Source organism: Gymnogyps californianus, chromosome 1 (assembly GCF_018139145.2).
Source record: "Gymnogyps californianus isolate 813 chromosome 1, ASM1813914v2, whole genome shotgun sequence".
In the NCBI taxonomy this organism is placed as follows: Eukaryota; Metazoa; Chordata; class Aves; order Accipitriformes; family Cathartidae; genus Gymnogyps; species Gymnogyps californianus.
The window spans coordinates 140056943-140083084 of NC_059471.1; the positions used below are offsets into that span (position 1 = coordinate 140056943).

The 26142-nt window shown below is 40.2% G+C and overlaps 1 protein-coding gene across 2 annotated transcripts in view; it reads right to left on the bottom strand.

The window, feature by feature from the left end:
• Positions 1-26142, bottom strand: part of FBLN1 (fibulin 1) — an 82057-nt gene that overhangs the window by 11296 nt on the left and 44619 nt on the right. The window contains exons 14-16 of one of the 2 annotated variants that reach the window (XM_050910354.1): positions 25829-25952; positions 12288-12430; positions 10163-10294 (exon numbers count right to left, since the gene is read on the bottom strand). In XM_050910354.1, coding sequence (XP_050766311.1) covers positions 10163-10294; positions 12288-12430; positions 25829-25952 — 399 coding nt within the window. Of the gene's footprint in view, positions 1-10162; positions 10295-12287; positions 12431-17504; positions 17949-25828; positions 25953-26142 lie in introns of those variants that run through there. The other variant, XM_050910361.1, reaches the window with a different exon arrangement.

Genomic DNA, 26142 nt, shown 5'->3' on the forward strand with positions numbered 1-26142 from the left:
GCTGCTGATCACAACCCTTTGAGCCTGGCAGTTCAGCTGTTTTTCAGTCTACCTCACTGTCCACTTATCTAGTCTACATTTCCTCGGGTTGCCTATGAGGATATTAAGGGAGACAGCGTTGAAAGCCTTACTAAAGTCAAGATAAGCAACATCTACTCTTCTTCTCTCATCCACTAATCCAGTCATCTCTTTGTAGAAGGCTGTCAGGTTGGTCAGGCATGATTTCCCATTCATAACTCCTTGCTGACTACTTCCAGTCACCTTCTTGTCCTTAATGTCTGGAAATGGTTTCCAGGTGGATTTGCTCTGTCCCTTCCCAGGGACTGAGGCTGACCAGCCTGTAGTTCCCTAGATCCTCCTTCTTGGCCTTCTTGAAGATTGCAGTGACATTTGCCTTCTTCCAGTCCCATGGGAACTTCTGATCACCACAATCTTTCAAAGATAATTGGGAGTGGCCTCGCAATGACATTGGCCAGTTCCCTCAGCACTTGTGGGGGCACCCCATCAGCTCCCATGGACTTGGGTATGTCCAGTTTGTTTAAATGTTCCCTAACCTGATCCTTCTCCACCGAGGGTGTTTCTTGCTCCAGACCTTCCTATTGCTCTGAGGGCCCCAGGACTCCTGAAGGCCAGTCGTATCAGTAAAGAATGAGGCAAAGAAGGCATTGAATACTTCAGCTTTCTCCATGTCTTTTGTCACCAGGTCTCCTGCCCCATTCAGAAGCAGGCCCACATTTTTCCTAGTCTTCCTTTTGCTGTTGATATACTTGTAGAAGCCCTTCTTGTGCCCTTCACAGCAGTGGGCTGTGCCTCCACAGGCAGTCTCACAGGCATTATGTTCTTCCAGTCCTCTCTAGTTCATGACTGTGCCTAAAGGCACAATCTACCTGTCAAACGGCAGGCATTTCCCAGACCACCAGATGTCTGCTGACTTCAGAAAGTTAATGTACACCTTAGATTCCTCCATCTCTCAAAAGCTAAATAGTCCTTTTCATTTTCTCTCTTTTTTTGTGTGTGTGAAAGCTATCTATATTTCTCTCAGTTATTTGTGACAATAACAATGTAGTCTCCTGCTATGTGGTGCTCTATAGTTTCTGATATAATCTGTTTTATTAATAAGTGGCTGCTCTTTGGAAAATGAAATATTTCTTGGTAATCATCACTGCAGGCATCAAATCATATACAGAAAAATAGCTCTGAAGATATCATTAATCCTTGAGCTGCCACATCTGACAAACATAAATATGGTTAAAGGATTCAGAAAACTCATTAATCAAAATACAAGTACTGAAATAGATTTCCTCTTGCTTTGAAGTATATTGCCCTCATAACATTGTGAATTAGACCTTCATTCAAGTTTGATGGTGAACACTTCACAAAATAATAAATTTGGAGAATCAGGTTAGAGTTGGATGTTAACAAGGTTTCCATGCTGATGGAGAACTGTTTCACAGGAATGTAGCTGGCTATACATATCTTTGCTGAAGTATCTGGGGACAAGACTTTCAAAAACATGTACTTTTCAAACATGGACCTCCCAGGTCTTTATTCAAATTCCTAAGAAAATGGCCTAATTTTCAACTGTTGAGCAACCAAGTGCTTATAAAATGCTTCAGAAGTCAGTTTGGACACATAAAAATGCACTTTCATAAGCTACATGAGACTCAGGGCAATTTCACTGCTGGTTTAAGCTGATAAAAAATAGTGGTCCTGCTATATCCTCCACCTCTTTCCTTGAATTAACACCTGAAAAAAAAGAACCAAAAATGTAGCTTGCCGCACAAGCACTAATGCTGACAACAGGGAAAGGGCTGGAGTGTTTGTTCAGAGGTAGACAGGAGAGGGGGATTTCCCCTTTGAGCACCAACAAAGCTCCAGATCACTTAATACAACCCCAATGTTCCCTGTTAGGGAACAGAAAGGCAATGGTGATTTAGGTACTCTAACAGTGAGTATTGCCCCAGTGGCATAAACAGGACTCCTAATGACTTGGGCCAGTTAGAGCAGTGCTGATCGCAGTGGCACGTTATCTCAGGAAGAGGCAAAAATGCCTGTGTCCCTAGAGCAATTCAATAACCGCTACCCAACAGCGCAGCTCAAAGCTCTACTGTATCCTTCTCTGAGAGGTGTAAAAGAGGATCAAGGGTAGGGCAAGACACCCCTCAGAAAAAAAGAGTAGTGTAACAAGGAGGGCCTGTGCCTGTGACCATGAGCAACACCTATTGCTCAGATCTCTCCCATGCTCAGAGTATCTACTGACCGCAGTAATCATTTATAAGCCATGTAAAGACAAAACTCTCTTTTAAAGACTGTCCAAGCAATTGTGTCTAAAACTCTCCAGGTACTCATAGCCTTTTAAGTTTCCAGCTAGGGTACAAGTCTTAGTTTAAGTTTAGCTAAAACTGAATCTGCTTCTCTTCTTGCCTTTTGTTTCACCTCTAAAGAAAAAAGAAGAAGGAAATTACTGTACAGGAATTACATTTCAGCATGAAAAAGGATCTTTCTGCCTTATTCAACAGTTCAGAAATTTGGGATTCAATTTATTATAAATGCTATCCTTCAACCACTCAATGAAGTTTAATTTCATTAACACTTGGGCTTCTCTAGAAAGCTTTGATTGCTGAAATGCATCAAATAAAAAGGCAATAAAGAGGCCTCATGGTATTAATACATTTTTTGGCCAGAAACAAATGGTAAATATTTTCAAAGCTATTATCTGTCATGTTGGATCATACGGAGCCTTGGTATTATGAAAGAATTAAAAACAACCTTTGATTTTACTGAGGTTTGGCTAGTTTACAAATACTATGATCTTTATTAAGGATACCAAATAACTTCAGAGAGATGTGCTCTTATCTTGGTTTGGCAAACTTGAAGTGCTTTTAGATCTCTGGTTTGCCTTTCAGCCAAACCTCGCAATAGGTTTTAATGTTGACAATGCTGCGAAATCACTCATGCCTAAAATGCAATAACTGTACTTGAAGTAGCCTCATTAAAAAATAGTTTCCACCATATATTTTTTAATCCTTCCTGCTCCACCTTTGAGAACGTGACATGCTTTATGTAGTATAAGAATCTTACATATTACAAAAACAGGTGGAAAAACTCCAAGGCTGAATGTCCAAAATGTGCAAAATCACATATATCAGCCTCCTGATACTTTATTCCCACTATCTTATTTACAGGGGGTTTAGTGTCCATCATGGTACATCATCATGTACATGCAATCTCTCCATTTAGTGAGAGTGGCTTAGTTTACCCTACCTGTCCCACAACCACATTACTCGGTTTCAGCCAAGTTTTGATACAGTAGCATATCCATGACACCTGGGCAATTAATTATTGTAACCGTAAGCATTTCTTGGCAAAGAGCCACACTATGGCACACAGCACGATACAGCTCTGTGATTCAATTTACCATGGAAGAAAAAAGTACCTAATCCTGAGGATTTGACATGAAAGCCCTTACATAGCTGCTCAGTCATCACCTAGAGGCGCCAGCTCTGCTGGTATTGTTAGCAGAACTTCTGACAAGGGAAGCTTTCTGAATCTTAATGTGTGTTAATCCCTGACCAAATTCTCAAAATAAGGCTGAAATAAGGGGTCACTTCACCACATTTGACCCCTTTAAAAATAAAAGTTAGGGTGGGGTTTTTTTAAGTGAGCCATGCATCTGTGCATCATACCGGGAAAGATTTACAATATGCCTGGAGTCTCTTATCTTCCGTCTCCATTTTTATAGGGTGTGTAGGTGCTACTGCAGGAATGAGATGCTTGCTATCAACACACAAACTCGGGAGCAGGAGCAGAAGCAGCTGAACCAGTCGCACAAATATTTCACACTTGGAGATCCTCAGAAAAGCAGGTCTCTGACTACTCTAAACTGGGGCACAGCACCTCAGAAGGCTGAATTCACACAGACATCTCTCAGAGGAATTGCTATAGTATGTTTCTCAGTGTACTGGATTCCCAATCTGGCTTTATTTGCTCATTTATGTAATATCTCAGCCTACTGTTTAAAATTAATACCAAAAAATGCATGCTATGTAATCTGAACCAAGGACCTTCGGCGGTCCCTTTAGCTGTTCCCTGACTCAGTCCATTTCTTTCCCAAGTTGGCAGGTTTTATACTTCACGCCACAGTTCACAAAACTTTGTCAGAGTTGCAGTGTGATTTATTTGTCTGCTGGCTTTATGGAAACTGTAACCAAAGGTGGTCTGTATGAATGTTTTTGTAATACATTACACCTTCCTACCGCAGGGGTGAGATGAATATTGATCAAGGAGGAGCATTAGATTAACCAGGTACTTGCAATGTGCTAGAGTGAAATTTGGCATTAGGAAGGTTGTTCCACTTGAGCACGAGACTCTTTCTCAACAGAAAAGCACCTTCAGCATTTCTCAGATACGAAATGAAAATTCACCTCCTGCTCGAGTTGCTTGTTTGCCTCCAGAAGAGCTCTCCAGCCTGACATTTTTTCTGGAGGGGAGGGAGGGTGTTGAGAGATTTGACTACTGAACAGTGCAGTCATCAGCATCCCAAAAGGGCAGGTTCAGGCAATAAATCTAGGATCCCGTTTATCAAATGGCTTCTGGGCACCCTTGTCTCAAATGCGTAGCTACTAATTTCAACAGGGCAACCTGGCATAGAGAAAAACTCACAAAATATTCTTTGCTGAGGGGCTCCTCTTGTGAAAGCAGCAAGCCTAGATGAAACTAGAACAAAGATACTGAAAGGGGCTGTGTCTTTTTTAATGTAAGGCTGCAAGAGCTGTCGAAAAACCTGCTGAATTATGTCCCTGCTCTGTGTGCTCACTGTGAATGACTGGACAGCATCGGTTTTGTATTGCCAGACACCATTGTCGTTTCATGCTAATGACATTGTAGTCATGACAAAAGGTGGCTATTGTTGCTTACTTTCTACTAAGAGTATCCACAAGGGGAGATAACCCATGTGCTGAAATCCTCGCCCCTGTGAACAGCGGAGCTCTCCTGGACGCCCTGGCTCTGCCTATACTTAGCCTCCATTTCCCCACAGAAAAGCAACTGTAGGTGAACTGCTACTTTCAGCATCACAGCCATGCCAGGAAGCCCAAATCAGTCCGGGAATCTCATTACGCTAAACACCATAACAAATGCGAAGTAAGAGCCAGCCAGCCTCTGGCCCAAAGATAAAGAGTCTAGAGCAACAGAGGATAAGGGAGAAGCAGAGAGGAATGTGAAGGTACTTGCCCGGCACTGCAGAGTGGGTCCAGGGACAAAGTTCAGAACCAAATCTTTTGCAATCTAGTGACTCTGAATTTAATGTCAGCCCATACAAACATTTGCATGACAGACTATGAAAAGACTTTGCCACACTGGGAATGGCCAAACTACTTATGAGATACAGAACTACTACCCCTGTGCTAAGGACAGGTTTCTCAAAAAGTCAAATAAACCTCCAGTCTCCTTCTCCTGCTCCCAACCAATATGGGATCCCACAAGCACACGTTCTTACGGTATCCGGTTTTGTTTACCTTCTGATCATTTTTTAAAAGTCTCTCCCCAGCCTCTGGAACATACTAAACAATCATGATACCATAGTAGAAATTAGACTACTAATAAATCCAGTGTTGTGCTATCAGTAGTTGAGACACTTTCTGTAACGGTTCAAAGGTAACATCACGAACTATCACACGTGTAAAAGAGGCTGGAAAGTCAGGACAGAGATAGCAGTGAAATCCTTGCAAGTAACAATGGAGAGCAGTAGTACATATCTGTAAAATGATAAGCAACCGTTGATATCAGTGTATTCAAGCACCAGCACAACACCCCTGAGAAGCTCTATAGGTACAAGTGAAATTTTATAATTGTATTGGCTCTGGATGTTTTTGATAAGAATAGTACCATTCTGCTTAATAGGCAAGAATATATGCGTAGGTTAGTATCAAATGCAACATGGAAGATTTCAGCCTATCAAAACTACTTTTAGCTCTATTATGAAATTTTAAAATCTTCCTGAAGTTTACCAGACTACAAGGTGGTATTCCAGTCAACTAAGGAAATGACTGCATAGCTGAGGGGGGAAATGTTTTATAGTACCTGATAATACCTTAGGCATTGATAGGACATTTTTGTACAGGTTGAAAATGCATTCTTCATTTTTCACTGACAGCTGGTTAAAGGAGGAATGCAGTGAAAAGTCTATAAAAGCTTTAAAAAAAACAACTGGATAGGTCTGCACTTATGTTTTTCTCCCACCCGTGCTAATAAGTGATAACAGTATCTTTTGGATTCAGTGCCACCTTGGCCTGTAACCACACCAGGCAACAGAGAGTCTACAGCATTTCTTGAACGAGGAAAGAATGGGGTTTCGCATCTCTTTTTAATACAATAGGGTAGAAATACTGGAGGCAACTTTTTACACAATTCTTTTTCTTCAGCTTGCATGAAGTCTATGGACTGCCAATCCAGCAGGCTGGTTTTCGTTCCTTCTCTTCCACTGGAAGATACTTTCTGTAGGTCAGCATAGCTAGTTTTGGAGTCTGTTCTTAATTCTTTTGGCCTCTCCATGTCTGATACTGCTGATCATTGATTCCCATTTCATATATATTCTTTCCTTGATTTTGCAATACCGTCCCTGCCTGTTTCTTCTTCTACCTTTGTGCCTGCTCCTCCTACATCTCCTTTGGGAGATTGTGTTCTTTCTTTTTCTAACAGTCGCTGGGGCAGCTCTTTCCTCTGTTTCTAGTTTCTTCTTTTTCCTTCCTCACAACCTGCTCCTACACACTCTCATCTCCTCCTATACCCTCATCTGCTATTTCTCCATCAACAAATCACAAACCAGCCTGATCAGCCAATCTCCATCCAATCCTACATATTTCTCAGCTTCACTAACAACTTCTCCTTGATGTCTCAGTGTTAACTTAAAGGGATAATGGCTAAAACTGATGACCTGACTCTCTTCAGTCCACAATTCTGTCAGTGTTGAAGTCCTCACTTTTCTTCTGTAACTCCATCTCTCTAAACTTTTACCAAAAGAAAACTGTACATTTTCACTTTTTTTTTAGTGTTACACTTTCGAGAGCATCTTGTTCCTTTCCATTCACACAAACACAGTTTAGATGCAGGTCCTTCTTAAGGCGTCACCTCTCTTCTTGTTTGCGACAACCTTGCAAAAAACCTGTTTTACTAATGAAGGACTTCCTGCAAGAGCATCTTCATGGATCAGTCCTTTCTCCCCCTCTTTTCCCAGTGCTCCCTCCTTTCTTTGAATCTCTTCATTGGTTTCCTCTGTTCTGACATCAAGTCAAGGTTTATTACACTCAGCTCTTTCAGTAACACTAGCAACTATTTTCCTGCCTTTTTCCATGCACTCTTACGCATTTCGTGTCTCTCTGAGCTAGTCCATGTCTTTTCTTTAAAAAAAACAAAACAACTCCTGTAGAGGTTTTCTATCTTTTCTCTTGTAGAGAAAATTTGTCTTGTAGAGAAAAGATATTTGGTGATCTAATTTCCATTAGCAGGTAAAGTAGCTTTGATACTCTGGTCATTTCTCCTGAAATATTACAACAGAATGAAACATGCTTATTATTCCTTTTACCCATGCATCTATGATTTATTATCAGAGTAAATGTATTCTTTCCTCTACAATATAGGCAGCAAAAAAAGATTAAAAAATAGGCTACACCGATTGATTCAAGAGGCATATGTCCATCAGTGGTCATCAAGCAGGATGGTCCAGGTGTGCTTTCCCAGAAGTGTATAAACTGATGATTGCAGCAAGTTGGAACATGATATTTGGAGAAAGATTCCTGTATACCTGTCTGTTACTGGCCCATATGTTGTACACTGGTTACTGGGCTAGTTGGGCATTTGCTCTGCTAGAGTCCCTATATTACATCCCCACAGTTCTGATATTCCTATAACTTAATGGGATAACCAATAAAGCTTTCTGATAACCAATAAATCTTTCTGATATCGTCTATGTCCTTTGTCTTTTTCCACCCTTATACAAACCCTTCCGCTTTCTTTACAAGAGGGACTCACTTTGTGAACTCCTGTGGACTAGGATCCCATCTTATTTATTTGTCTTGAAAACTTCACAGCACTTTTATGGGAACACCTAACATTCTGATTATTAATAACAAGAAAAATGATATTAGGATGAGAGCAGCAGAACCGCTGCTGGCAGAATTATTTGCAATCCTAATTTCACACATACAACACGCTGTCTTGAACCTCTGCCCCTCCAGGTAATATCAGCTGGGGTTTTGTTTTGTTTTTCCTTTTCCAATTCTGCTGCAAGCAGTTTACTTTGCAGCTTCCATCCATTAATCTCAAAGTACTTTTACATAAAGGAATTAATTAAGACTCTTACATACAAGAATTAATTAAGACAGTAGTAGGCATGTTTTATCATCTCCATGTTGCACATGGGGGAACTGAGGTGAAGAAAGAGTTGCCCAATTCTTTTGCAGAGCTGGGAATGTACTTAGGCATATATCATATCCTCTCAACCTGGTGTATAGGAATATCCTTTCTCTCCTAACGTTGTGAGGCAGATATCCAGTTTACCAAGTAAAATACCATTGACATGCAGTCCTATTATTCAAAATGGAAACACTTCCCTCAGGCAAATACCTTGGCCAGTCAAATTTCTAAACACATCCTTCTTTCTTATTTCAGACAGAAAGAAGCACACAGCACGAAAAGCAAACTACTGTAACTACTGTGGGATCTGATAACATTTATACTTTTCTAAAGAATCAACCCAATACCTGAAATCTGTAATCTTATCATCCTGCTTTAACAGACTCTCCCTCTTTCTCAGCATTCACATGTATACTTCTGTTCGATAAAGAAAGAAATATAAACCTAATGACTTATGATTTTTATCTACAGTTCATAAAACCTTTGCACAGCTGACGCTGTACTATCATGCTTCTGAAATGCAACAGTGCCACCTTCAGATCATGCTAAATATGACTTTTTCACAAACCATCAGTATGGAAGAAGCACAGGAGCGATTTTTCTTTTCATCCAGACAACTCCTGCTAGAAAGCCCAGAAGTACATGTACAAACCTGAGCAGAACCTGTACATTCACATACTGAAACACATATGTTCACTGGGAACAGTGGTCCTTTATTTTCATAAATAAACATTAATAAAGAGCAATCAAATACTACTTTTTAATACCTGGCATATTCATTCGCTAAGCTTGAGAATCACAGCATATTCCCCTGCCACTGCACTAGCAACTCACATTGGGCAGAGCAGCACATCAGCTGGGACCTGCTCCTGCTCTGCAATCTTCACATAATTTGCCAACTACTCCTGGGTATGTTGGGTCCCAGAGTGAGAGCCAGGCTACAGTATACACTGGAAATATATATCTGTATGCATGCATGTGTATACACTAGATACACTATACACATTACATACTGGATACAGTACGCATTATATCCCCCCAAAGGCCCCTGCTCTGAAAGAAACCTACCAGAAAGTATGACCCCAGGTTGTGTTGCAGCCCCTCCCTGCTATATGAGGAGATGCAGGTCTAGTGTATGACCCATATACACAGGTATACCTCCTGCCATGTCTCCTCCCTGCCAAGTTGAGACTGTAAATCAAATGTGTATGTTCCATTCTGAAGTTTCTTCTAAACCACAGCATTTGACAGATCCCTTTTACCCTCAAGAGAGGTATTTATTTAAAACTGAACCAGCCTGTCATTAAATATTAAAACAGGTAACAATTTCAGTAAATTCAGTCCTGCTTTAAAAATTTGATTATTATCCAAAAATTGGTGCAATGCTGTTTAAACAAGAAAGAACAGTTAATTAAATTTACAGTCTCTTTGCTGACATACTACATATTTTATATTTGGTTTGATTATAATGGGCAAACCTCATCATTTTAAAGCTAAGCCATTTGCATTTGTAATTAGAGCCAGCTCTGAAAAAAGTTAAAATACCTCTCAAATTAAAGTTTAGGCCTCTGGTATTTTGAATAAAAAAATATCTGTGATATTAGTTCAAATTACACATATTGGACTGGAGAATATTAAATCAATACAGGCTTGAAAATCAAGGTGGGAATTAATTACTTGAGTTAATTTCTTCGACCTTGTTCTACAATATCACTGAGAGAAGAAAGTAAACAGAAAACACTCTACTCACCCACTGTCATACCATCCATGTAACGCTTGATGATATCAAAGGAATCTCTTAAATTTCCTTCTGTTATGTCAAATATGATATCTGCCTGGTTGGCCGGATATGTAGGTGTGATGGCACGAAGAAAAATAATCTCTGCAAACAAAGAGTATCACAGAATGTACTGAGAAGTATTTGAAAACATCACTGAAGAACCCGACAGAATTTGATCCAAAATGACTTGTCCTCAAAGCTGGTGGAGGACACCGCCCTCCCCCACCACTTCCAGTTTGTCCTTTAAAATGGAAAGAAAGAAGATCTGGGGGAAGGGAGGATTCAGATAGATTTATTTTCTCCTCCTGCACCATCCAAGAAGCCCTGAAGCCAAAACACTATTACTTTTAGAGTCCAGAAAGACCACTCTTAGAAACCAGTCAGACTTCCAGCATGTACCCGAAGAGGACAACACTGAGGATCCACAGGGTGGGCAGTGGAGGGGGACCAAACCGATAAACCCCTGAACTCTGATTCCCTTAGGCAGTTACACAAAGCATTGCCATTACAAATTACAGAGTCCTTTTGAGTATTGGAGGAGGAGTTTAGGTTTAAAAAAAAGTGAGACTATTTTTCAAGCTCCTTGTGAGGGAAGTAAGTACTATTATTCTTATTATTATCCTCGCTCTACAGATGATGAAACTAAACCATGGGGCTGTAAGAATCCACCCAAGGCCATGCACTGAATTACAGTTTAGGAACATCTTCTGGGCTTCGGTCGTACTCTCAGATTGCTAGGTCTCATCTCTTTTTATTAAATCACGAGGATGGACTAATGAGGGAATGCTTTGGGAAGCACCCTGGGCCAAATCCTTAGCTCTGCTGCCAGTACACCTGGTGAAGCTGAAGGGGTATGGGAGTAGAAGTGGCTATGGGGCATTCCTCCGTTCCCTGTGAAGCAGGGCAGCGAAGGCCTGAAACAGGCCTGACGCAATCTATAGCAGCTCTATGCAGCTAAGTTACTGGTGGCTAAATTGTTCCTATATGAAAAAGGATTGGGACGTCTCTTGCGCTACTCCTTCTGCCTGGTACAGAAGTGAAGAATCAGCTTTGGCTTTCATTTAGGACAACTTTCTGAAATAGCAAGGCTGAGACTCTGGGTGCATCAGAAATAGGGATTTAAGGTCTTTAAAAATCCCTCCGAAATAATCTCCCTTTCCTCCGTCCCTTTCTTCTCTCTCTGTGTCTGTGCCACACAGTAAGTTGCTGAGTGTCTCATCCTACAGAGAAGCAGGGCTGAAGGCAGTCATCCCACCTATGGATGTGTAGGCAATCCTCAGTGAAGCTGCCAGAAAATGAATACAAATGCCAAGGAGCAAAAATTGGCTCTTGATCTGTAAGTTTATATGTGAGCTAAGCAAAGTGAGTGTGATCCTTATGAAACTGCAGGACTTAAAAACTTGCAGGTACTGCAGAAGCTGAAGGAACTAAAGTAGTACATGAGTGCCCATGAAAGTGCAGCATCTCAGGCTGGAAAACTCACTTTGGATGACTGGACAGCCACTCACTTGAATGCTTTTTGAAAATCTTAGCTTAAAAACTTTCTGCCCAGTCCTTGAAATTTCCCTTCCTTTATTCTGTATTTTAAAAAACAACACTTTTTTTTCATAGGTCAAAAATAGGCAAATCACAGTACTAGATAGTACATTCAATGTATTTTGTGGTTAATGTTTGCATGTAGATAAAGGCTATATTCTTGGAACAAGCCACCTGTCAATGGCGAACAACAGACGATAAACAGATGAGAGAAATATAATGAGCACCTACTTCCTATGGCAAAATTTGCAAAAAAGGGAAGAAAAAAATCATGGGGCACATGGCTATTATGTGAGTAAATGTGGTAAATGCAAATTCAGACTCAGTATTTCCTTAGACTGGGACGCTGTATGAGTTAGAGCTCAGAAGGACTTTCTTTGCCCCATAAAATTAAAACTCCTGGATATCGAAGGTTTTAATTAAATGAATAGTACACTATAATTTGGAACTGTGCAAACATTTTACTGCACCGGTAGCTAGTCTGGCTTTAGGCAAGGATTTCCGGTGGAGGTTTTATATGTTGTAGTCTATTAAGTGGAACAAGGAACAAACCACTTACCTTCAGGTCTTGTAAATTCTCTGAACGTGGGCAGTGAAATGACAGTGTGGGAAATTGTGTGGACTGGATCCAACACACAGTTGACATCATTTGGTCGACAAGACTTAATGCAACGGATAGTATCTGTCTTTTCAAGTCTGACACTAAGAGAAATGAGAGAGAGATGCATATATATCCTGAAAATGAATTACTTTGTGTTGTGCAATCTGGGGAGCTAGAAACTATCATTGATATAAGTGTTCATTCTTCACCTCAAAAACTTAGACAAATGCAGATCATCAGAACTGCTGGACCACTGAAAAATTTGGCTTGGCTAAGAGTTGCGGTCAAAATCCCCTCAAACCCAGTTCTTCAAGCCAGGCATGTAAAAATAAGGAGAACTGTATTGTATAAGATGCCATGTAAAAATAAGGAGAACTGTAGTGTATAAGATGCCATGTAAAGTCTCTTTCCAAGTACAAACAGGACCAAACAACTAGGCCCAGATCCTCAGACCACTGGCATAGTCTCACCAGTTTCAGTGGAGCTACACTTATTTGCACAAGCCTTTTTGTAATCCATGTGATATCAGTCATATAAAGCAGAAACAATTGTTTCCATTCTGGAAATCTGGCAGGAAATATCTGAAGGGCTAACTTTCTTTCATGATTTTCAGTGCAGCAAGAGCCAGAAAAGCTTCTCTTAAGTCTTTTTTTCACACACCCCCCTTTCCATCTAAACTGAGAAAACAGAGAGAAATGGAAACTGGGGGAGGAAAAAAGTTAACCACATTATTTAAAACCTCAAAGATTGAATTCTGAGTTTGGGGAAATGGTATGGGTCATTTCATATTCCATCTCAACCAGCTGCTCATTCGTCCTTGAAAGTCTATTAAAAGTTAAATGACTTCTTCTCACCCTTGTCCACTAGAGTGAATTTAAAGTCACTTACAGTTCAAGAACTTCACACAATACCCGGTCTGTGTTCATGAGAGATGAAAGGGCTATGCTGGGACTTACAATGTGACTAAGCCCCACAAATGATCTCAACTTTGACCTGCCCATTTCTTCATATTTCTAAGTGGAAAAAAGAAAAGACTGCAGTGTCAGAGGGGGGGGAATTAAAAGATTAAAAGGAAGAAAAATTCACTGAGTAAAAGGGAAGCAAAAATGGAAGCTTTAGTTTGTCAGATACCTCTAGAAACAAATGGTTCTTGCTCTTTTCAAAATGTGTTACCCAAGTCCACACCTACAAGCCATCTTTTTTCAGATGTTCAAAGGGACTTTATGGCTCTATTAATAATAAATACATCAGTAACTTCTTATTATATGCTACCCACATTTGCTCATCAAAGAAAACAAAGCTAAACACGCTGATATTGTATGAAACTAAAATAAAGATAAAAGAGAAAACATGAATCAACATTAAGGAAATCATGCTTCAACAGATGTGAACTGGCATAGTCCACGGGAAGGCAATGAAGCTGGGTTAATTTGCACCAGCTGAGTCTGGCTTGTTAGTCTCACTCTGTAGCTGATGTTTTGAGACTGGCCAGGAGATACAGGCCAGGAGAGACCTTTCACTTCCCACCTTTACCTGGGTACAAAATTTCGTCATTTCCTAGACGGAAAACAGAAACACAGGGAACAGAATAGGGCTTTCTGCTGAAATGCCTCACGCTGGTCGTTTTAGAACAAATTAATTCTGGATATATGGACATAATACTCTGACCTACGATAACAGATTCTACCCCCTTGTTTTAAACCTCAGCTGCCAAATTAAGAAAGGACTTCCAGCTAGCTGACCCTCACGTCTGTGAACTAAGGATCAGCTAAATTATGTAGTCTAGTTCCAGCGTAAAATAGTCTATTTCAAAATACGTAACAAATAGAACTGAGGCAAAATGTACATCATTCGTGTTTGTTTCCCTCTCTCCCTTTTTTTTTACTTACTGCGTATAGAGGAGTTTAGTAGACATTTACCTCTATACAGCCATACAAACAAACACTGCATCTTTCCTCAGGCTCCTGCTGAGCTGGGATCACAACAGCCAAGTCAGACTGGTTTTACTTCCAATATCGTTTTTACAGATTCTCAAAAAGTTCTTTAAAAGTTTTTCTGTTTGCGTTATATAACACATAAATAATAACTATAGCATCATCTAAAGGTTTTAGGGACACTAATAAACAGTAGCTTGCATAACTCATTTTGGGACATTATTACTAATGAAGTACTGGTACAATACACACAGCATCCTAAATTTTCATAGCTGTATTTAGATAATAGAATTTGTATGCAAAAACATTGTGGTGGGAGTGTCTGAAGCATTCAGTATTGGTCTGCCTTTGCTCCTTCCTGGGAATAAAAGGGAGCTTTACTCTTGACTTCAGCTGGAACAAAATTTGGCAAATACAAACGTTTCTGAAATTCTCATCCAATAAGGCCATGAATTTTTTTAAGATGAAGTCCTAAGTAAGACTTACATTCATAATTCTGACTTCTGATTAACTGGAGTAAAGCATTCTGACATGAACTAAGTACCCTGCATACAGAAACAGAGGATCACAATGATCACAAGTGCTTTGTGTTAGTTCCTAACTAAAACTAGTTTCTAGATCCATCCAGCTTGTAACCATACGTGACAGATAAACATTTGTGTCAGCTCTATTTCTTTGCACTGTTTCTCTCTCCTCTTACAAATCCCACCTTTTTTTTTTTTTTTTATCTTCTGTCCATACTGCTAAACTTGGGTTTGTGCTTTCATTCTCCCCTGCCTAAATATTCATTCTCTGATCTCCATTCTTTTGATATCCCTGCTAATTGCTTCAGCATACCCAAAGTGCAGTTGGCAACACTTTGTTCTCTCATTGCTTCGACGGCACATCTTTAGAGATCTTCTGGAGTAATTTCTTTGACAACTAGCATCTATTTCAAATCCTGGTATTTGCTATTAATGACGTGCTCTGATCTCAAAATACTTTTTAATTTTATCCTTACACATAATCTTTGCATTTGATATTCTGATTAGCTGATGTTTTCCTTTTTGCTCATGTCCTCCTACAGTGGGGACTGTGATTGACAAAAGTTTCTTCCTAAGTGCTGAGAACTTTCTTTATTCAAATCTTTCCTTCAAGTTTTCCCCCTCTAACAAAAATTGCAGCTTTGGAGCTGGTACCTCCTCCAGGCCTTTTTCATTTAAAAGAGAAAAAAGTTAAGAAACAGCTCACTTGCTCTGATTATTTTGCAAATAATCCTTTCCTGAATATAATTTTTTCTTTCTTCTTGAGTCCTGGTGTCATTCCTTTTCATATTCTCTGTTGGATTCAATTAGTAAGTTCTTTGGACAGGAGCCATGATTTCATTTTCATTTGGAAAGAACCACGCACATAAATGGTGCTACATAATTACATACATGTTCTTGAAAGTTCCAGCTACACTGCAGCATTAAAGCATCTAATACAGGAGAATCTGAGCTCCGTGTTCTTGAATTACTTGCTGAATGCAATTAATATGGTAGCATTCTACAACACTGAGGGCCAAATTCTCACACTCCCTTCTTTTCCTGCCAAACAAATATATATTAATGCTTGCAAAAATGAATTTTATATTTGAATCTTTATCCTACTTAATTATGGCCTCATAACGAACTGATAGCCAGAGGGCATTTATATACAAGCATCTTCTGTGGCGGTAAGAAACTCCATTAGCTCAAGAAGCACGGGCTTGTGCTTTCAATATTTAAAGCCGGGACTCTATCCCCACTGGCAACTTCTGGCAGCTTTATAAGTATGTGTCAACAGACTTATTAAACATTGGCATTCCTCATGGGACTTGAACTCCTGTCAGCCAGCTGGGATAAACTTTGCCTTAGGGAACATGTAATACTCTGGCAGAGTGCTGCAATCATGCCCCAATCTAGTCCTTGGCTGATGATGAGCCTGAGAGCCCGCAGCTTACAGGTAATAGAGTAATTCCTTGTGTTCAGGTGATTAAGGCTTGTGATCTTGGTTTAGAAGGTTCCCAGTTTCTAACCTTGTACCTTGCCCATCCTGTCTGTATTTACATAGTGAAGCATTTTTTTATATGTGCATTCTCATGGATTATTCCTCATTCATTTACGGACTGACTATTCTGCCTATGTACCAGGCAGCAGAGAGAGCCCAGGATCATGTAAAAGAACACTAATTTTTAGATCATACTTCTGGGACTGAGCTTTTAATATTTATCAATACAAGAACAAAAGAGTAAAATAAATCCTTTTCCAGCTCACAAAACAAAAGAATTCCAATGAAATTCCAGTCGTATTGTCTACATTGTTCTTGATTGCATAGAAGTAAAGGAAGGAAGTCGTAGAAATAAAGGAAGAAAGATTTGGATATGGGAATTCTGGCTGACCTTTCAGGGCTGCTAGGGTTTAGTTGGGTTTTTTTTGGTGGTGGTGGGTAAAGTCTGTACAGTTAAAAATTTATCAGTTTTGATATGGAAGTTGGAGAGACAAAAATGTTATGAGACCAACTAAGTATCTTTTTCAAATGTTCCTGTAGACACATCTCAGGATATACCCTGTGAAACAGAAAGGAGCTCTCTGCTACTAGCTGAATGCTGTTAGGAAGTTCATTGCTGTTTTCCCATCATTACTTTTTCAATTCAGTGGAAATTCCACAGAAAGAAAGATGAAAAATCTCTAAAATAAATGTTCTTTAGAGGAGATTCTCTTTTGTACCATCCTTAAAAGTTAGAACTGGCATCTCTACCTGGTGGAAATCAGCACAAGCTCACTGGCTACAACAGAGCAATAACTAGTGCAGCTTGAGAATCTGGCTCCACACTTTCGAAGTGACTTGTGTGCTGGGGCACCTCTGAGGTCCTAAGGGCCTAAGTTATGCCCTTTCAATAGATTTTCAGGATATGCACAGTATTTGCCCTGTAAGTGATGAAACTCTCTAAAGATGTCTCAGCTGAGACAGCTCAAATTATGTACCTATTTTGTTTTGAAAATTTAAACCTAAACATATGCAGCTGTGTATCATCAAATGAGACCAACTCCACTACTGTGTGAAGTAAATTAATAGTTTTCAGTCCTCGGTATATTCCGGTAATAAGCTCTTGGACACCAATTTCTGCTTTTTATAATGATGCAGAGTACACATAAGAATCTCCCCAAATTGAGACGTTCAGTGATAGGGGAAAGTGGAGAACTGTAATGATGATGGCGAATAAAATGCAAGTGCAGCATGCAACAGATGAACTAAAACTTTATTAAAATTGGGGGAAAAAAGCTACTCTTAGAAGAGAAAAAGTAGCCAATGATGCCTGTAAGTTAGGGATCAAAGCTGTGCAGAGACAAAGATAAAAAGTTTGGCAATAAATGTGTTGACAGTTCCATGGCGGGAAAGTTGCATTTGAATTGTCAGAAGAAGGTCTCTGGGCTCTGTGATTTGCCGCTGCATGACCACAATGCCACTGTGGTTGTTCACTTTTTTTGTGGTGAAAAAACCCTCCTGGTTCCCGCTGATGATGGACAGCAGAATTTTATCCCCAGGGACAGCATTGGAAGGGCCCATGCGGAAAATGTCGGTGGGTACTTGAATGTTGGTAGGAAAAGAGAGGTGATAGTAGGTTATTCTCAGAGGCAGGCTCTGGCACTCCTTATTTTCATTACAAGGCAAGCGCTCACAGCGACTGCAAGAAAAGTGAGAACACAAGACAAGAGGAAGATTAGCGTACATTTAGCAAGCGTGATAGGAGAGCAAGGGCAGTGGGGGTGGGAAAAGGTATGCTGACTTGCATACTGTATCCATTCTTCAGCCTGGCACCTCAGTCATATTGCAAATGGACATTTATTAAATAAGGATGAACTTGTCTGTAGTTGGTGCTTTTGGAGAAGCGTTGCCATTTTCAGAAGCGTTGCCCCTTCTTTGCACGCACAGATGGATTGAGTCTGGCACCTCAGCGTGGATAAGAGCTTATTTGCATTTAGATCAGCTAAGCTCTTCCTAGGGAGAACACTGGCTTTCCCCCCCTGCCCAAGTTTTATTCTTTTGTTGATTGGACGTATGTTAAATAAACGAAGAGATCCTAAGTGGTTAGTGAGTTGACTGTGTCCTACTTGGGATGTCTGGCTCGATTTTAAGACTCAGCAAAGTATTCTGAACCAACAAATGCACAAGAAGTTGGTCTTTCTGAGAGAGAATAGGCACTCTAGGTACTGCACTATGTATGTTCATCATCTGACAGCATACAGAGGAATGTAAAACTTATTTCCAACACTGCCTGTATGTTAAGGTTTATTTGCTTTGAAGACAAACCTTCTTCCTCCTGATGTGGCACAGTATTTCTCTGTGCTACCATGAGAACCAACCTGAGTCAGTTTAACATCCATCTAGGCAAGCACTGAAACCAAGATCCAACGGCCTGATGTCTCCAGCACGTGCCCTACACATTCAGGCCACTCTTACACAGCCTTGAGTCACAGGAATGATGCTGGTGAGTGAGAAAGTTGCCCTCTGCTGTTTCCTTCCCTTATCACTAGGCACTATATTACAGTGAAAAATCCAAAGAACTAGGAAGAGATCACCCATACGGGCTGAAAGTGAACAATGAACGTCAGCGCTAGAAATCATGATCTGCGCGGAGGGAGCAATCTCCTCCCTTTCTGTTACTGAGAGAAGTGAAGTCTGTCCAGTAAAATAAGGCACAGACAGGTATGGGCATTAAAGTCACTGCTATTAAAGAATGTTGTAGTTTACCAGCGCATTAATGAAGATCTGACAGGTCACGATACTTGGTGGGTTTAAGAAGTGTTTAAAGAATTGCATACAAGGAAAGTTTATACGAGTTTCAGATTAAAGATATACCCAAATCACCACATTCAAGTTGCTATCTGAACATCCTCTCAGACAGGTGCGTGGAAGTAGAGGTAGACATGACGATCTCAGCTGGATGTTGACTTTGCAAAATTTGGGGATGATCAGGTTCTGCATTTAGCTCTAAATTTGCCTCAAGCACAACTATGAATCAATTAAATTATGTACAAGAGTCTCTCACTCAAAAGCAATATTCAGTCCACAGGCTGAGGTTTTGGAACCTAAACTATTCATTCATTTCTTTACTAAGAAATGCTCCAGCATGAAAGCATGGTGTGCTTCTTACTACCTCAAGGAAATCTGAGTGCTCATTTCATTTATTTTATTTTGACATATAAAATCAAGCCTCTATCAGGAGTATCCGGTATCAACAGAACTGTGGCTCATAAGCAAGCCCCACTTTGTTGCCAGTGCATGGTGACCTGAATTCCAGGAACTTCTCATTATATGCAAAATAAGCATTTTCAAAAAGAGTAGTTAAAAGCATCCTCAGTTCTTCAGTTAATGTGTTCTATGTTTTCTTTTAATACCACTTGCAAATGAAAGTACAAAGCAATTCTTTGAAGACTTAAATGCATTCTTAATTTTATTCATGTGTGTAAAGAGCACGCACAAGTCTTCACAGGATGGCCGGCTAATTAGGTGTGGATACTCTTGGAATATTTTCAGCAATAGTGAATTCTGCATTCTTTTCTGAAATGTCACCAGTAACTCCACTAAAGAGAATTACTTGGTTTTGCTGAAATCATGAAGCAAGTTAAGACAGTTAATTTCTTAGTTGGAAATGTTTTCTTCATGTAAATCTTTTTGGAAGCATGTACATGCTCATGAGCACTTGCATGCTCATAAAGATGCCCTGATTTATTCTTTTATAAAAGTAAAATACATTTTATAATAATAGCCAGAACTTTTTAAGAGAACAAAAAACCAAGGCTCCCAGCTTGCTAAGATTTGAAAAAGGACATTCTGCTGATTCAGAAAGTTATTTGTGGAGACAGATGTGCCTGCGGCTAGGAGCTAGAATTATTCAAAATTCATCATCTTTTATCTTATTCTTTGGTGGTGCACACTACACACTGCACACTTCACTATAGGTTTAGTTAATGTGCACTAATTGTTCCATCAAATAACCACAAAGGAGAGAGAGCAAATATTATTGCTTTCCAGAACCAGAGTTCATTCTGGGGTCATGCACCACAAAGGCAATAAGCAATGAGCATTTAAATCCCAGTGTACTCTCTAGACCTTATTTAAATGCTTCCCTTCAGTGGGGAGAAGAAAATCATACGGTGGGGGAATCCAACAACCTACTGCTAGTGAGTGAGCAGCCCAAGACCCCGGGTGCTGCTCCAGCTCCGTGGCACCCCAGGACGGATGAGCTGGCCGTACAGCTACCGCGCCCTGCCACCACGCCGTGTCGCTGTGGGAGAGAGCACAGGGCACCCGGTGGGAGAAGGGGAGTGCTGAGGAGGCAGCGAGATGCTACCAGAGAAACCCAACACAGAGTCCAAGTAAAACATGCACTGCTTTGCAGTGAGGCAGTTTTAAATACATCTTTGCAAACCTCTGCAATTAGGCGCATGGGCTAGAAAAATAAGCATGTAATGCTGCTAAATGCTTATTTCTGAATTCGTTCCTGATTATTTTAGCTCACTACTCTGTTCTCTTAGTTTTATTTATGTGGCTGAAATACTGGTTTCAAAGAATTACTCATAGTTTGAATTTCACGTACCAAACACTGGTTACGCATAAAGGAAAAGAAAACTACCAAAACTAGAGAGATTCCATTTTAGATAAAGAATACAACATTTCCTAACAGAGAAATGAGGAGAAAATATTTTCTGCCTTCCCTCCTGTTAATTTCTGAGCCTGGTTTTCACGTGGTACGGAGGCAATTTATTCCATTGTGCCCAAAGGAGTTGAGTGGTATACAACAATCCCTCATGCACTGAAGGGAAAAGAACTTCTTAGCAGGATTTATGGATTTGCAATTTACTTCATACAGGGGAACCATCTCAACATAATGAATGACTAACGATGTATTATTACTAAACTATACTACACATCTCTGAAATTCTACCCTGTAGATTTCCAGAGCTGTAACAATCTTCTGGACCTCCTAGAATATACTGCACTACAAAGGCACTCGCTCATGCTATCATTGGTATGTATTTCTTTTCAGCAGGTTGCACCACACCTTGAGGCCCAGATGAGCCATCAGCCAGGCTGTATCACCACATCATGGATCTCCACATTTATGGTAACACAGCACCTGTGTAGGGAAAACGGTTTTTGTCTTAAACAGGACAGAACTTAAATGGAATGAAACCAACTGATGGTTGGTTTTCACAGATATTTCTTAACCAGAGGAGAATCTGGAGTCCCACTTCAGGCTCAGGCGCAAATACAGTATACAGCAGTACAGCAGACAGGACGGACAAATACACTGCATGTTCCTCCTGTCTGGAGCTGGAAAGTCTAAAGGAGTTTTCAAGCTATAGAAGAGATAGACCCATCTTCATTTTGCCCTCAGCACTGAGCCTTTATGTCCTGTCCTTGTCTCCTTCATCTGTCTTTCCCAATCCGGCTCCTTCTTCCTATCCCCTTTCCTCGCCTACTGCCCTTCCTGCTCACTCAAACATTTGGCATCAAGACTGTCTACTCAGCCAGTGCCAATCCTGCTCTTCTTGCTCCATCCTCTCCTGGCTGACACTTGGTTCTCTCAGTTCCTACCTCACAGACCTAGTTCCAAAGCATACACCCCTTCCCTCAGTACCTTTGTGCAGCCATCCCAAATTATTCCTTGCTCTGATGGTCTTCATCCAAATCTGGCATCAATCACCCTTAACCATAAGCTTCTGACTCCTGTGGTTGGATTCCCCCTTGTCTCTAAATTGTTTTATCCAATTTTACCTTCTACCCCTCAAGCGTCTCCCAGATTCATTCTCCTCACCTGGTCATACCTTCAGATCCTTCCCTCCCTACGTTCAGCCTCCATATCCCTAACTACGCCTTTCCTTCTTACAGAGTCGGCTCTTCTCTCACCCATGCTAGAAACAGCTTGCTTATCCCTAGAGTCTGGGTGGTCTTTGAAAGCACAGAAGAAAGAGGCTCTGGGTTCGTCAGAGCCAGCAGCACCTGGCCCAGGACAGATAGGAGCTGACATTATGGGGAAGATCGGGCTTCTTTCCTGTGCCCGTATGTGGGAGCAGGCTCAGCCTGTGGAGTTGGTACCTGCACATTTTAGACTGCTTTAAAGAGCTGCAAGCAGCTCAGGTCTGCTAAATCAGAAGAGAATTGTTTGTTGCTAAAAAAGAAAGACCTCTCTACTGATAGGAAGAATTAAATTGCACTGAGGAATATAAATACTCCAGGTAGACCTAACTCTGTTTTGGCATACAGGGGTGGATTAAGATTACCCATCAAGGTCCTCATTTCCTAAGGTTTATGAAAAAAGGTTAAATGCAATTTTACAAAGTTCATAATTTCAGAAGTTTCAGAGGTTTTTGGTAAGGATGACAAAAAGCACAAAAGTAATCTCCTAACAAATTTCAGATTTCTGCTCCAAAACATGACAGCAAACTGTTAAAAGGAAAAAAAAAAAAATCACCAAAATGTTTTAAACACACAAAACAATGTGTTCCTCCCTACCCTTGGTTCTTGGAAATGAGTGAACTGTTTTGGCTGAAATTTGCCAAAATTTGAGCCTGAGTCAGACACCTGGCATGTAAAATTTCAGCCGTTGGTTACGTTTTGGCAAAATTCTAAGCAGTTAAAAACAGGTCCTAATAATGAGAAGTGACAGGCAACCTTAACAATATGCAGACATGTCTAGAATATAAAAATATTTCCCAATCTGGCTCAATGCAGCACACATTTCTGACATGCCGCCATAACCGCTTCTTTATCTTTTCTACTATTTTTCTTGGCTTAAATATTACAAATGTTACACTTCAGTGTCGCATAAAGAGAATTTGTTATGCAATTTGAAAATAAAAAGCGTTTGGCAAGGCAGTACAGCAAGTTAAGTCCTATTGTGAGTAGCAGTAGATCTTAATTATCCTTGGAAAAATACCAAGCCTATAGGCTGATCAAGGAAAAAAAAAAAGCATAATTTAAGCAAAAGAGAGAAGACCTTCAATAAAATTGTTATCATTAAGGACCGGACCATGCCAGGCACTTTGCTGGTCTTTGGGGAAGGTTGCACAGGCTGTTTCCTCCTGAAACTCAGAGTATCTATACAGCATCCTGAGCTTTCAGCCTGTAGCATGGGATGATCTTGCGATTACTTCACCTGATGACAATCACCACTGCAACAGCCACCATGCAAAAATCTCTGCTTTAAAGGTATTCTGTAAGGAAGCTTCTGGATCACTGAGGGCTGTTGCCTGTACATAAGGATTTTAAGGAAAAATAACAATGAACAAACTTGGATTTGCAGGACTGAGGCCTATTAAATTACAGCTGTTCCAAAGAAAATATTGGAGAATAGGGTAAAAAAATCCCATGAGGTACCAACTTGATGGGAACAGAAAATGTGTTGTCTTTCTTATGATGTGCCAAGCTGGTGAAACTGGAATGTGTTTTGAATAAAAAGGAGAGGAAAATGGTATCTGTAATAGATACGATGTCATGAGAAGCCAACTATTTTGATTTTAGAGTCCTGGCACAAGGTTGGGTGAAAAAGTGGTTTAATGTCATTATCATGCAACAGCTAATGAAAATATGCTAGCTATCAGCTATGTTATAGCTGATATATATGGTTATATATGCCAAAAAGAAATGATTCAAGAATATGTAAATTAGTTTGGATGTAAAAAGGGTGCTCAAGAGCTGTCTTATGAAACTGTTCCCCAATGGGCACAGGTAACTCAATACATAAACCCTGATTCTGGCATGTTGGTATAACACTCATATACTGGCTAAGTATGAGAGTACCTATCCCCCCATTGAACTAACTTGGACTTTTTGCAATAAAGATAATGAACTCATATTCTCTTCGGTTTATGCAAACACATTTTCGACAATAAATTTAGTAACTGTGTCTGTAGCTGTTGAGAGGGAAAAACCTAATAAATCCAACAAGATAATAACTCAAGGAATTAAAATAATTAGAACTTCACTGAGCAGCTACAGGATTTGTGTCTGACTCATAGCCTAATTATAGCCCTAGCACATCAGAAGAATCTCTCCCTATGAGTCTGTTCGAGTTAGGCAGAGTAAGCCATTACAGGGCCCCAACAACCCAGACACAGAAAAACAATTCAGACATTCTACTACTTCCCCAAAAGATCCCTTACATCTCAAGTAGCCATTAATTTCAACACATGCATAAAAATATAAATAAGAAAGAAGATGAAATGGAATGTGTGTGTACGATGCGTATTTTATAAACTGAACTTTGCAACTCAGGGATGTCCATAAGAGTAGAAATCTGCTAATTCTGCTTAGTGGCCAATTGCAAATTACTTTTTTTGAATTAGGATACAAATGAACCCACAATATTACAAATAAAGAGAACGTCTGCATCACGAGGCACTGCTTGTTTACTGATGTGACAAATATAATTCAAAATTTAATTACTATTGACACTTCTCAGAATACAAGCGTATTTTGTAAATATCTTTTTTTATACCATGAACTCCCTCTACAGCATTCTGATCAATACGTCTGCTGTGCCACTTACATGGCATTTCACAGATTAAGGTTTAAATGGAAACTAACTAATCCCCACAAAGTCCCTCTGATGAAGATCAGCATTAGCTTCATTCTACAGAGGAGGCACAGAGTACTCAATTTTATCTAAAAGATGGTGGGCATATGAACACTGACTGTGAAAAGAAATAGCAGGCTGATGACAAATGTGATTTATCAGCTTTCCTCCCTAGCCGGTGGAGCATACACTTACCTGGGTATGGGGCACATGGTGGGGGGACCATGGAGCAGCCTTTGGAAGAATCGCTGGAGTACAGGATGGCCATAAAGCCACAGGGCGGGAGGAAAAGTAGTCATCTGCATCAGCCATAAACTCTAGCTACACAACTGAAATTTTGCAACTTCTCCACTTTGCTAGCACCATTTGATGGGTATAAATGAGCTGCCAGCTGCCCCTCCTCCCAAAGCTGTCTCATATTTTCAACACCAGAATGCATAGACTTTCTGTGAGCTAGGTTAAGAGATACAAATATGAGCAGCAGCTAACATACCACCCTTGCTAGGATTCCCAGCTTTTTTAACAGAGGTGGAATGGTACTAAAAATAAGAGATTCTTGCAATGCTTTGCAACAGCACTGGTAAGAATTCAGAGAAGGAGCTAAAAAGAACTCTTTCACTGGAGTGTAATAGTAAGGAAAGACTATGTGCGAAAGGAAATAAAAGTCAGAATTTTGAAGCTGAATGTAACCCTCCTAACAGGTTGCCTGCAAGGTAGCCAGACAGAGAACACCTGCTTATGGCTCTAGACATCATTATGATGCAAACCACTGACACATGGCATTTTTTAAGGGAATACCTTTTTCTTAGACTGAAACAGGAGCATGAGAAAGGGACCAGACCTGTGTGTGCAAAACATAGGGTAGGCTTACCAACAAAATATGTATTTGCCAGAATCCATTATGTATTCAGTTGGCAGTGGCATGACATAAAGGAGATCATGTCACCAAAAAACTGTTCAACCTTGAAAAAGAAAGTACTTACGTATCTCCTGACTTGCGGTAATTTTCTGGACATTCCAAAGACAGACAGCGAAAGCCCCCCTGGATGTTAAAGCAGGTCTCATTGAAAGAGCAGTTGTGGCTTTCTGCAACACACTCATCAATATCTGCCAAATGGAAAAAGGTGAGTGAATTAAACACATGCCTTTCCTCTACTTGTAGGTGCCAGATGATGAAAGCATCATATTAGGTACTACAGAACATGGAGTACAATTAAACATTATTACCGGATTGGAAGGGGAGGGCAGGAGAACAAAAAAGAAAACTAACCCAAACAACAGGCAAGAACAGGAAAAG